This window comes from Salvelinus fontinalis, chromosome 5 (genome assembly GCF_029448725.1).
Source record: "Salvelinus fontinalis isolate EN_2023a chromosome 5, ASM2944872v1, whole genome shotgun sequence".
In the NCBI taxonomy this organism is placed as follows: domain Eukaryota; kingdom Metazoa; phylum Chordata; class Actinopteri; order Salmoniformes; family Salmonidae; genus Salvelinus; species Salvelinus fontinalis.
The window spans coordinates 14,109,198-14,122,336 of record NC_074669.1 but is presented as its reverse complement, the minus strand read 5'-3'; the positions used below and the strand labels follow the sequence as shown (position 1 = coordinate 14,122,336).

General features: G+C 42.0%; 1 protein-coding gene across 6 annotated transcripts; it reads right to left on the bottom strand.

Annotated features, from left to right (window-relative positions):
* Positions 1–1,234: 1,234 nt before the first annotated feature.
* Positions 1,235–13,117, bottom strand: mbd3b (methyl-CpG binding domain protein 3b). Of its 6 annotated transcripts, none has more exons than XM_055922573.1 (8): positions 12,800–13,117; positions 11,256–11,339; positions 9,086–9,245; positions 8,699–8,836; positions 8,481–8,571; positions 7,500–7,677; positions 7,193–7,336; positions 1,235–2,937 (listed from the first exon to the last, which is right to left on the bottom strand). In XM_055922573.1, the coding sequence occupies exons 1-7, from the start codon at positions 12,811–12,813 to the stop codon at positions 7,198–7,200; spliced, it is 804 nt and encodes a 267-aa protein (XP_055778548.1). In that variant the 5' UTR covers positions 12,814–13,117; the 3' UTR covers positions 1,235–2,937; positions 7,193–7,197. The 6 variants fall into 6 exon arrangements, with proteins under 6 accessions (XP_055778548.1, XP_055778545.1, XP_055778544.1 ...); XM_055922570.1 differs by lacking the exon at positions 12,800–13,117 and adding an exon at positions 11,689–12,766 and having other exon boundaries at positions 1,235–3,575; XM_055922569.1 differs by lacking the exon at positions 12,800–13,117 and adding an exon at positions 11,689–12,765.
* Between the last annotated feature and the right edge of the window lie 22 nt (positions 13,118–13,139).

Below are 13,139 nucleotides of genomic sequence, written 5' to 3'. Positions count from 1 at the left end.
ACCTCTGCTATACAGTCTCTCTGTACAGTAGCCTACCTCTGCTATACAGTCTCTCTGAACAGTGGCCTACCTCTGCTATAAAGTCTCTCTGAAGAGTAGCCTACATATGTTATACAGTCTCTCTGAACAGTGGCCTGCCTCTGCTATAAAGTCTCTCTGAAGAGTAGCCTACATATGTTATACAGTCTCTCTGAACAGTAGCCTACCTCTGCTACACAGTCTCTCTGAACAGTGGCCTACCTCTGCTATACAGTCTCTCTGAACGGTAGCCTACCTATGTTATACAGTCTCTCTGAACAGCAGCCTACCTCTGCTATACAGTCTCTACATTCTCCCATTAGCATAAAACACTCTTAAATGCCGTAAAAAATAAATGTCTGTCATCCCTTTCTCTCAGCTCGGATTACTAATCTTTTCAATCATCCCAGCTATCCTCGTAATGACAACCTCTTGGCACAAGATCCTGTGCACCACATACAATGTGGATCATTGACAATCCGTTGAGCATGAGCTTAGACAGCAGTTATGTGCCTTTCTATCACGATATTGACATGTCATAACATGTAGGCCAACATACATTAGCTGATCCAAACTGACTCACAGTAATGGACAGAAATGTCCAATATGTCTTTGAAACTTCACATATGCGTACAGAAATCAATAACAATGCACTAACAGGGTTGGGTTTCACAATGACAACATGATATCAAATCAATTTCTACCAAGAACACGTCAGTGAAAACAAACTGTCAATAAATGAAGTCTCCTCAGCTACAGTCAGATATGCCTGATCAAACACTTACCTTGGTGTACAACTCAATAGTTCCAATCATAATCGTTTTTTTTGCTTTCTCAGACATGAAGCCTCTGCCTGCAAAGGCCCTGACTATGTCCAGAGTAGATAGACTCCTAAGTTACTCCAACAGGCAGAGGTCTAGAAAAGTGTGTGTCCTCTTCCCCTATCATGTGTCCAAGGACTGGTCTGACCGGCTGAAATGAAAACCTCAGAGCAGCCAGGTTAACTGTTCATCTCATGGTGATTGAGATGGAAGGATTTACAAGCACTTTCTCTTCTATGGTCTCATTCACAGCAGCAGTTAACCCTGAGCTATGGAGGCCTTCTGTCAGCACTGCTGGAACACCTGTAGTATTCAAATGATACAAAAGACATTGGAGTATCAAGTCTGTCATCAATATATAGACACTAAACCAAAAACTGACAAAGAAACTGTACTACTGTTGAAATACAGATCCATTTTATTCAGTAACACAATCCAATTCAGTTCAGCAGTCAGCCTGCTGATGTGGGATAGGGATCTCATTGAGCTTGACATTTCATACATACATCAAACTTTGAGAAATGTAGGTAAATGTTCAAAGCGCAATTCATTTTCTCAACACTGAGAATCTTCACCTTTATTCAAACAAAATATGATTAGCTTACTGTCTGGCACCCAGTGAACGAGATAACAAGGAGGCAGCATGTGTTGTGGTGGCATTGACACATTATTGGAAACATTTTTAAAACATGTTGACTGAAGTCATGGCCATGGGAAAAATGTGCATTGGCTAGAAACACCAACGTTAAACCAACAACTTCAGTGAGTCCTATACAGGGAGTTTTAAAAAGTAATAAAATCTACAACATGTAGCAGAGGGTCCATGTGACTTCTACATAACTGTTGTACCCATTATAACTAAGTACAGTATGGCCTGACTCATAACTGTTGTACCCATTATAACTAAGTACAGTATGGCCTGACTCATAACTGTTGTACCCATTATAACTAAGTACAGTATGGCCTGACTCATAACTGTTGTACCCATTATAACTAAGTACAGTATGGCTTGACTCATAACCGTTGTACCCATTATAACTAAGTACAGTATGGCCTGACTCATAACTGTTGTACCCATTATAACTAAGTACAGTATGGCCTGACTCATAACCGTTGTACCCATTATAACTAAGTACAGTATGGCCTGACTCATAACTGTTGTACCCATTATAACTAAGTACAGTATGGCCTGACTCATAAGTACTGGGTAAGGGGTTTATATGGACTTACTTACAACAATAAGGATATTTTCTTGAGAACATGATCCAATGATTTTTCACTAAGACTCTCCTGTGACTAACACAAGCGTTAGAATTTAGAGTGCATAATTGACATGTTAGTCATTTAGCTGACACTTATCCAGAGCAACTGCCTTGCTCAAGGGCACATGGAAAGATTTTTCATTGGCTCACGGATTTGAACCAGTGACCTCTCGGTTACTGGCCCAACGCCCTTAACCCCTAGGCTACCTGCTGCATTATCATCATTTAGGCAAGTATCTTGTTCCCTCTCACCAAAGCCTCTCTCACATAGCCCTATAAAATAAGCCAAAGTACCTTTAAAATATGGTCCATCTATCCCCATGGAGTGCATTAGAGACCCATGGAAAAAACAGAATTCACTTCTAATTCAAAATATCCCAATGAATTTAAAACATGTTTTGGGTTGGGTTAACAATGGCATGATCGTCACAATATATAACTCACATTCAGCAAATACATAAAATGTCTTACAAAAAAAAAAGACTACATCATTGAACACTGAATTCATCATAGTGTACGAGACCGATCTCTTTCACTCTGCCCTGCCAACATTGTATTTGATGCTATCTTTAAAAAAAAAAGCTAATTTAGCTACTAATCCATTTGATTCAGAATTCCTGAGTCCAAGTACTTTCATAGGGCTGGAGCCAGAAGAGGCTAAACAGTGGGCGAGGTGGACATTAGGTAGGCAAAGCTTCAGAGGGGCAGCACGTGGAAGGGGATGGGCAGAAAGTGGGCAGTTCTTTTGGTTGGATTGGTACAGGGTTCCTGGTTTCATTGTCATTTGACAAGGAGTTGAGAAACCCATCCAGACTACTATATAACTCCCCATCTCCCTGGAAGAGAGGATGAAGACAGACGTTTGTTGAAATAGCTAAACAAATACTGATGGCAAATCAAATTATAAATGTGTCATATCATATCCCTTGGGTGGCATGATTTGCAGCTCTGAATTTAAAATACTGACATCTGTTGAGAAACTGGGGGGAGCCCATAAATGCTGTAAAAGCCTGAACAACCCTCTCATTTTACAAATCAAATACAATTGTGTCCAGGTGTAGACCTACAGTGAAATGATTACTTCCCAACAACGCAGAGATAAAAGTTGAGGAATAAATACACAATGAGTTACGGTAACTTGGATATATACACGAGGTTCCAGTACCGAGTCGATGTGCAGGGGTATGAGGTAATGGCAGTAGATATGTACATATAGGTAAAGTGACTAGGCAACAGGATAGATAATAAACAGTAGCAGCAGCAGCAGCGTATGTACTTTCAACAACAGGAGGCTTGCCGTCTGCGCACTTTAAAGGTCCTTTAAACCAAATAGTGTCCATTCTCAAAATGAGAAGACTAGAAGAGATGGAGACCCGACACTCTCGAAAAATAGGATTTTGATTGTATTTTCATGTGTATTGTTGTGCTAAACATACATCATCTGGAAAGAGACCTTGGTCTCAGCATTGACTCCCTGTCAAAATAAAAAGGTAAAAAATAAGATAAAGAAATACATCCAAAAAATGCAAAAATATAGATCATGATGCCTAAAAAGTTAATTGTGCAGAAAAATGCGTAAATTAAAGGTGAAAAACAGAGCACAAATGTTTCGGCATCAAGCCATCATCAGTATTGGATTTATTCCTATTTTTCAACAGGCTGCATGGTCTCTCTCATCTTTCAACAACACTGACACTGTGACCTACCTCTGCTTTACAGTCTCTCTGAACATTAGCCTACCTCTGCTTTACAGTCTCTCTGAACAGTAGCCTACCTCTGCTATACAGTCTCTCTGAACAGTAGCCTACCTCTGCTATATAGTCTCTCTGAACAGTAGCCTACCTCTGCTATATAGTCTCTCTGAACAGTAGCCTACCTCTGCTATATAGTCTCTCTGAACGGTAGCCTACCTCTGCTATATAGTCTCTCTGAACGGTAGCCTACCTCTGCTATACAGTCTCTCAGAACAGTAGCCTACCTATGTTATACAGTCTCTCTGAACAGTAGCCTACCTCTGCTATATAGTCTCTCTGAACAGTAGCCTACCTCTGCTATACAGTCTCTCTGAACAGTAGCCTACCTCTGCTATACAGTCTCTCTGAACAGTAGCCTACCTCTGCTATACAGTCTCTCTGAACAGTAGCCTACCTCTGCTATACAGTCTCTCTGAACAGTAGCCTACCTCTGCTATACAGTCTCTCTGAACAGTAGCCTACCTCTGCTATACAGTCTCTCTGAACAGTAGCCTACCTCTGCTATATAGTCTCTCTGAACAGTAGCCTACCTCTGCTATATAGTCTCTCTGAACGGTAGCCTACCTCTGCTATAAAGTCTCTCAGAACAGTAGCCTACCTCTGCTATACAGTCTCTCTGAACGGTAGCCTACCTCTCCTATTCAGTCTCTCTGAACGGTAGCCTACCTCTGCTATATAGTCTCTCTGAACGGTAGCCTACCTCTGCTATGCAGTCTCTCTGAACGGTAGCCTACCTCTGCTATATAGTCTCTCTGAACGGTAGCCTACCTCTGCTATTCAGTCTCTCTGAACGGTAGCCTACCTCTCCTATTCAGTCTCTCTGAACGGTGGCCTACCTCTCCTATTCAGTCTCTCTGAACGGTAGCCTACCTCTCCTATTCAGTCTCTCTGAACGGTAGCCTACCTCTGCTATACAGTCTCTCTAAACGGTAGCCTACCTCTCCTATTCAGTCTCTCTGAACGGTGGCCTACCTCTCCTATACAGTCTCTCTGAACGGTAGCCTACCTCTGCTATACAGTCTCTATGAACATTAGCCTACCTCTGCTATACAGTCTCTCTGAACGGTAGCCTACCTCTGCTATACAGTCTCTATGAACAATAGTCTACCTCTGCTATACAGTCTCTATGAACAGTAGCCCTCTCTGCTATACAGTCTCTCTGAACGGTAGCCTACCTCTGCTATATAGTCTCTCTGAACATTAGCCTACCTCTGCTATATAGTCTCTCTGAACGGTAGCCTACCTCTGCTATATAGTCTCTCTGAACAGTAGCCTACCTCTGCTATATAGTCTCTCTGAACGGTAGCCTACCTCTGCTATATAGTCTCTCTGAATGGTAGCCTACCTCTGCTATACAGTCTCTCTGAACGGTAGCCTACCTCTCCTATTCAGTCTCTCTGAACGGTAGCCTACCTCTCCTATTCAGTCTCTCTGAACGGTAGCCTACCTCTGCTAGTCTCTCTGAACAGTAGCCTACCTCTGCTATATAGTCTCTCTGAACGGTAGCCTACCTCTGCTATAAAGTCTCTCTGAACGGTAGCCTACCTCTGCTATAAAGTCTCTCTGAACAGTAGCCTACCTCTGCTATATAGTCTCTCTGAACGGTAGCCTACCTCTGCTATACAGTCTCTATGAACAGTAGCCTACCTCTGCTATACAGTCTCTATGAACAGTAGCCTACCTCTGCTATAAAGTCTCTCTGAACGGTAGCCTACCTCTGCTATAAAGTCTCTCTGAACAGTAGCCTACCTCTGCTATATAGTCTCTCTGAACGGTAGCCTACCTCTGCTATACAGTCTCTATGAACAGTAGCCTACCTCTGCTATACAGTCTCTCTGAACAGTAGCCTACCTCTGCTATAAAGTCTCTCAGAACAGTAGCCTACCTCTGCTATACAGTCTCTCTGAACGGTAGCCTACCTCTGCTATATAGTCTCTCTGAACGGTAGCCTACCTCTGCTATACAGTCTCTCTGAACAGTAGCCTACCTCTGCTATATAGTCTCTCTAAACGGTAGCCTACCTCTGCTATACAGTCTCTCTAAACGGTAGCCTACCTCTGCTAGTCTCTCTGAACAGTAGCCTACCTCTGCTATATAGTCTCTCTGAACGGTAGCCTACCTCTGCTATAAAGTCTCTCTGAACGGTAGCCTACCTCTGCTATAAAGTCTCTCTGAACAATAGTCTACCTCTCCTATACAGTCTCTCTGAACAGTAGCCTACCTCTGCTATACAGTCTCTATGAACAGTAGCCCTCTCTGCTATACAGTCTCTCTGAACGGTAGCCTACCTCTGCTATATAGTCTCTCTGAACATTAGCCTACCTCTGCTATATAGTCTCTCTGAACGGTAGCCTACCTCTGCTATATAGTCTCTCTGAACAGTAGCCTACCTCTGCTATATAGTCTCTCTGAACGGTAGCCTACCTCTGCTATACAGTCTCTCTGAACGGTAGCCTACCTCTCCTATTCAGTCTCTCTGAACGGTAGCCTACCTCTGCTATATAGTCTCTCTGAACATTAGCCTACCTCTGCTATATAGTCTCTCTGAACGGTAGCCTACCTCTGCTATATAGTCTCTCTGAACAGTAGCCTACCTCTGCTATATAGTCTCTCTGAATGGTAGCCTACCTCTGCTATACAGTCTCTCTGAACGGTAGCCTACCTCTCCTATTCAGTCTCTCTGAACGGTAGCCTACCTCTCCTATTCAGTCTCTCTGAACGGTAGCCTACCTCTGCTAGTCTCTCTGAACAGTAGCCTACCTCTGCTATATAGTCTCTCTGAACGGTAGCCTACCTCTGCTATAAAGTCTCTCTGAACGGTAGCCTACCTCTGCTATAAAGTCTCTCTGAACAGTAGCCTACCTCTGCTATATAGTCTCTCTGAACGGTAGCCTACCTCTGCTATACAGTCTCTATGAACAGTAGCCCTCTCTGCTATACAGTCTCTCTGAACAGTAGCCTACCTCTGCTATAAAGTCTCTCAGAACAGTAGCCTACCTCTGCTATACAGTCTCTCTGAACAGTGGCCTGCCTCTGCTATAAAGTCTCTCAGAACAGTAGCCTACCTCTGCTATACAGTCTCTCTGAACGGTAGCCTACCTCTGCTATGCAGTCTCTCTGAACGGTAGCCTACCTCTGCTATATAGTCTCTCTGAACGGTAGCCTACCTCTGCTATACAGTCTCTCTGAACAGTAGCCTACCTCTGCTATACAGTCTCTCTGAACAGTAGCCTACCTCTGCTATATAGTCTCTCTGAACAGTAGCCTACCTCTGCTATACAGTCTCTCTGAACAGTAGCCTACCTCTGCTATACAGTCTCTCTAAACGGTAGCCTACCTCTGCTATACAGTCTCCATGTCATCATTGCCTTCATTGAGTGAGTCACCCTCGCTGGCTGCTTCCTGCACATGAGCCAACATGTCCGCCATTAGAGCCTCCTCCAGCTTCTTCCTCACACTGTACACCAGCTCTTCCTGCTTCCTACACTCACCATGATGAGATAACATATAAATACAACTGTTAGAAATATGGACTGAAATTTAGCTAAATAGCATGGGGAAACAAAATCAGCTCTTAATTACACAGATTCAATTATTCATAGCACTAATATGACTCTGGAGCTCATGTCCTCTCCTGTATGTACCTGATGTCCTCGTCTGTAACTATGAAAGCCTTGCAGAGGGGCTGGGTCGTGTTGAGCCACACCCCTGGGTTCTTTTCCACGGCTGCAGACAGCTGACCTGTGATGGGGGCTGCACTAGTGTGCAGGGCGCTGGCTATCGCTGACAGTAGAGTCTTGTCTGTACATCCAGGTCCAACTCCTGTAGGACAGACAGGTGTTCACATTCACAGAAGTGAGAAGACATTTAAAAATCTAATGGGAAATGGGGATTATACACTGTGTACAAAAAATTAGGAACACCTCTTCCCTTTTGCCCTCAGAACAGTCTCAATTGGTCAGAGCAGGTGTCGAAAGTGTTCCACACATGATACTGGCCCACGTTGACTCCAATTCTTCCCACAGTTGTGACAAATTGGCTGGATGTCCGTTGGGTGGTGGAACATTCTTGACACACACGGGAAACTGCTGAGTGTGAAAAACCCAGCAGGGTTGCAGTTCTTGACAAACTTAAACCGGTGAGCCTGGCACCCACTACCACACCCCATTGAAACACACTTAAATATTTTGTCTTGCCCATTCACACTCTGAATACACTCTGAATGGCACACATACACAATCCATGTCTCAATGGCCTCAGGGATTAAAATCCCTTCTGTATCCTGTCTCCTCCCCTTCAGTTACACTGTTTGAAGTGGATTTAAATCAAATCAAATTGTATTTGTCACATGCGCCAAATACAACAGGTGTAGACCTTAACGTGAAATGCTTACTTACAAGCCCATAACTCTATTTCTTGAACTGCATTTTTGGTTATGAAAATATTTACTAAATAAAATTAAAAAGTAGCACAATAAATGTACATAACACTAACGAGGCTATTGGGGTATCGAGTCAATGTGCGGGGTTACTGTGACATCAATAAGGGATTATAGCCTTCATGTAGATTCACATGGTCAGTTCCTAATGTTTTGTACTCTCAGTGTACATGGCCCTTTCTCTTACCTTGCAGACCTTTAGGCAGGTCCATTGTCTTCACTAGCTCCTCTGCGATGTCAAATGCATTGAGACCACCAAGCTTCTTCTCCCAGAAAAGCTGTGGACAAAACAAATGCACATTAATTTAGATTTGGTATCTCATTAGTCAAAATAACCTTCAGGAAGAAAAGCATATAACCCAATGTAACTGCAGTTTCACCATACAGGCTAATGGCTGTGTTTACCTGTTTTGGCTGGTCCACGGCTTTCTGTGGATCGGTCTTGACTTTGTTGCTGGGGTGGTTGGTAACCTTGGTGACAGGCTGCTTAAAGATGGAAGCAGTCTGTCTGACGGGAAGTGAGGTGTTCAGGTCTGGCTTGCCCTGGAAGACACGCACAAAGAAACAGCTGACAGTGACAACCAACACTACGTAGCCATAGAGATGTTCCTCAAATACTAGATAACGCTAGATATTTGTCAGTTATCCTTTGCACTTGGGGAAAGCCTTGAAACACGGTTTTCAGCATTCTAATTTCTAACTGCTGGTTTGACAGCAAATAAGTGTTAAGTCATTTAGAAGAGTGTGTCCAACGTGTAGAGAAATATTAATTTCAGGAAACAACCCTCTCACCTTGGTCTGATTGTTGTTGTCATAGCGCAGCCTCTGCCTGTTCTTGTTCAGTTTACTCATGAGCATCTTCCCCGTGCGGAAGTCGAAGGAGCTGAGGTCCATCTGGTTGCCAAGGTAACGAGCCAGCTGAGGCTTGCTCCGAAACTTCTTCCCGGTTGGACTAGGAGAGGTAAAGGACAACAAACCACAGTGTGAGGATATGGACAACTGACCAGAGGATAGCAAGAAGAGAAAAGTAGCAAGATAGATCAGGAAAGCAACAAACAATCTGCAACAAACACATTTGATGCTGCAAATAAACTGTAGACATGAGAAAATGTGAAACAATCATGCAAGAGCCAACACCGCAAAGGAGACTACAGACGGATGAACTATTCACAGATATCTGATTATTCATGTATAATGGTATGGAATCAGAGTGTGAACAATGAGTCTTCGCATTAGCATTTCATTAATTTATTTAACAATACATCTTTTTATGACGATTTAATGTGTATAGCTAATTGTAATAATAAATATAATAAGTTTTAATATATTGCAGCATATTCCCAAATGTATAACCAATTCGCCATTAAAATGATAGACCTTAGAGTTTAAGATGGCTTAACTGATCTAACTTATATGTTCAATAAGGAGGAGTAGGGATCAACTATTGGGATACAAAGTAACAGGGTGATCAAGTGCAATACATTTTGCAACATTTCCTAAAGTTCAATTGGAAACATTGTTTCAGAGTTAATGTTCACTGGTCCTAGACAAAGTGGGCAGAACGGCAGGCCCAATTTAATCTAAATCTTAAATCAGTGGACAAAGGCCTTGGTCAATTAGTAATATAACTGGTTATTATAGCAAAGAGTATCCATTTCTATGGGGCAGACCTTTTTGAAAGTACATAGCAGCCATAACGGGAGTAAACAGAGATAGTTTCTCAGTGAAACTCCATGTTTGGTGAGTAATAAACTTAAGTTGGCTAGCTAGCAAGCAAGGGATAAGAACGTAGCCAGCCATCATTGCAACGGAATTTTTAGAACAAACGACTGGGTCATGTCCATAGATTTACAACAGAAAGACTTAATGAGTCCCTGTTAACTGAACCGGGAGAACTAATAATGACCAGCCAGCTTGGGTAGCAACCATACATTTGTTTTGGGACTAGATCTCGTGGAATTAAGAAATAGTATGAATAAATTCATCAAAATAAAACGTTTTTTTATGAAAATATGTCTATTATTTGAATATGTTGGTAACCCTCTTGTACACAAGTGATAATGCCACAGAAGCTGGTGCTGATATTATATTGGCACCCTGCCAAGATGAACATCATACCAATATATCCTCCAAACACAGGTTTCTCGGCATTATCACTTTCATTTGCTAAACTTGTCTGTTCAGTAGCAGGGCAAGACTCCGTGAAGATGACATATGGCGTAATGAAACACTTCACGATGTAAACGGGTAATTAGAGAAGTGATGTCATCAACATCTCTAAAGGTGTCTGCATGACTCTCTGCCGAAACAGTTCGGTAAAGTTCGTGCATATATTATGACGACATTTTGTGACGTTTGCCTTTGCTGAGTTTTTTTCCGGCTGTTTGGTTACATTACATTTTTTTCTGGAGGGAAGCCGAAAAACGGAGCTGAAGTCTACACCCCTTCGTCAGTGATTAGTCAGCTTTAATTGAAAAGTACTGCAGCAAATATATTTTAGTTAAATGTAAGCCTAAAATTGAACAACTAAGATCGTCAAAACGTCCAAATTAATGACAGATTTCTTGAGTTACCTTTGATCAATTATAAATATTTTGAAATGTATAGTGGCTACAGCGTTTCAAAATGGACAAACAGTACTATTGACACTTTTTTCGTTTTTCAAGCGAAGGTCTTTTAAGTAAGTATGCGAGCACACTCGTTCGGTTCAGCTAGCGCAAGCTGAACTGAAGTATGCTGACGCCTTAACGGCCAGATACTGTGGCAGCATTTCTATTTCAAATAAGTAGGCATATTAATGTAGTTTATTTTGATGCACTATGATTTTCTAAAAATGGAAAACTTTGAATGATTACCAAAGTATGGAAACGTTCGTGCTTGCTGATAATTCATGTAGACAACAATTGCGAGTTTCGTGCGTGCATCACACCACAGAATGAAAATTCGGTATATGGTAGCCTACCACAAACTATACAACCGACCCGCCTCCCCCCTTTCTCGCCTCTGCTCCTCCTCCTCCTCCTCTTCTTCTTCTTCCTTACCTCGGCTTAAAAAAGAATAGCTTGTCGTTTCTTGATTGTTGCTCCGGTCATATAAAAGGATAAGACTAGGCTATATATAGGTTATAGCATGGACCTAGATTCAGGCTAGGCTATTTGGAAGGCGATCATTCAATGGCCTAAAATTGTTGCATTAGGCCTGCTCCCTAGCTGATTGACAGGCTGTTAGGCCTACATAGGCTAAACATTGGTTTACAAGCTCCATATCCAACAATGTATAAGAGTAGCCTAATATCGGCTACACCCCTCCCCAACTTTCTGTCTCCTGGTCACCCCCCTCTCCCTCAAGTAAACCCATTCAGCCCTAGCCGTCTTGAAATACTGGCCGCTCAGTACCTATAATAATAGACATCGCTTTTCCCCGCAGACAAACCCGACTTTCTGGTCACTTCTTCAATTTGCCAGCCCTTGGGGAGAGCCGAGCAATCCCACCGTTTCTTCTCCATGTTCTCCCAGAGTTTAATTCCGTTGAAGTGTTCAGTGATTGATCCTAACGTTATTATATTTGGGGTTAAATTTCGTGTTTTATACAAATAAGTCCATTAGGCCTACTATGTGACATACATCTCGCCTCACACACTATTCATGGTTCTCTCTCTCCCGATTTATCGTATCTCTTTGTCGTACAGAAAGAATATCCCTCCGCCGTAACCTCAGCCACATCACTACCTGTATGCCAATGAGAGCTACATCCGCAATACATGTAGGCTACACATTATTGCATCCTGATCCGATAACATAAATCGTTGATTTGTCGCGTGCGGTAGGCTACCGCATGTCACACAATTTAGCTCCAAACGTTGTGCATTATATATCCCAAAAATATCTACAGATGACCATAAAATGATTTCACAACGTCAACAATGAAGATAATTTAGGCAAAGATTCATGTCACTGACTATAGGTGAAATTCGAGAATGCAGTGGGAGTCGTTTTCATCACGACAATGCTCACTTTTTATTCAGTCATTGGACAAAGTAGGCCTAGGCAATACAATCATTTAATGGAGTTTTGATTGGGCTAGCTGGACCGACATTAATTATAGTTGTCTGCAAATATTAGGTATAAAACAATGATCTATTAGATATCTCACGAATTATATAGGCCTACCTATGACTGCATTTGAAGGAGAATAACTGGTACTAACTAATAATAACGAATTACTCGTCCTATTTTGAATAAATGCATTGCTTTTCAGAAAAGTTAAACACTGCAACACCAATAAGAAAGAACAGTGTGTAACTACATTTGGAATCCAATAACACTGCCTACAGTTATGGTTTGCAGACACTCGAGACCACCGAAACGCCTCCCACACGAGAACCTAAACCCCTCGATGAAAAAAATATATTGTGCAACAATTCTTTGCTAACATAACATATTTTATGTCACAGACAGGAAAAGCATAAATATAGTTCGGTATTCATCTTCTTTTTTGGTTACTTACTCGTTTTTGTCCATCTCGCATACTATCTCGGTTTCTCTCTTTCAGTCTGTGTTAAATCCCTTCTACCTTCTCCTCTTTCATTCCCCTCCCCCTTCGATGATAGAAATGAAAGACATTATCCGCGCAAAAACAGAATCGTTCCCAGATTAAACCTGACTGGTAATAAAAAATCTAATTAAATCAAAGTTTACTGGTCGCGTACACTGTTTAGCAGGTGTTATAGCGGTGCAGCGAAATGCTTGTTACTAGATCATAACAATGCAGTCAAATGTCAAACAATGCTACAAAATAAAAAAGACATCAAGAATGGCGGTACGAATCCAATTAACAACTCAAATAG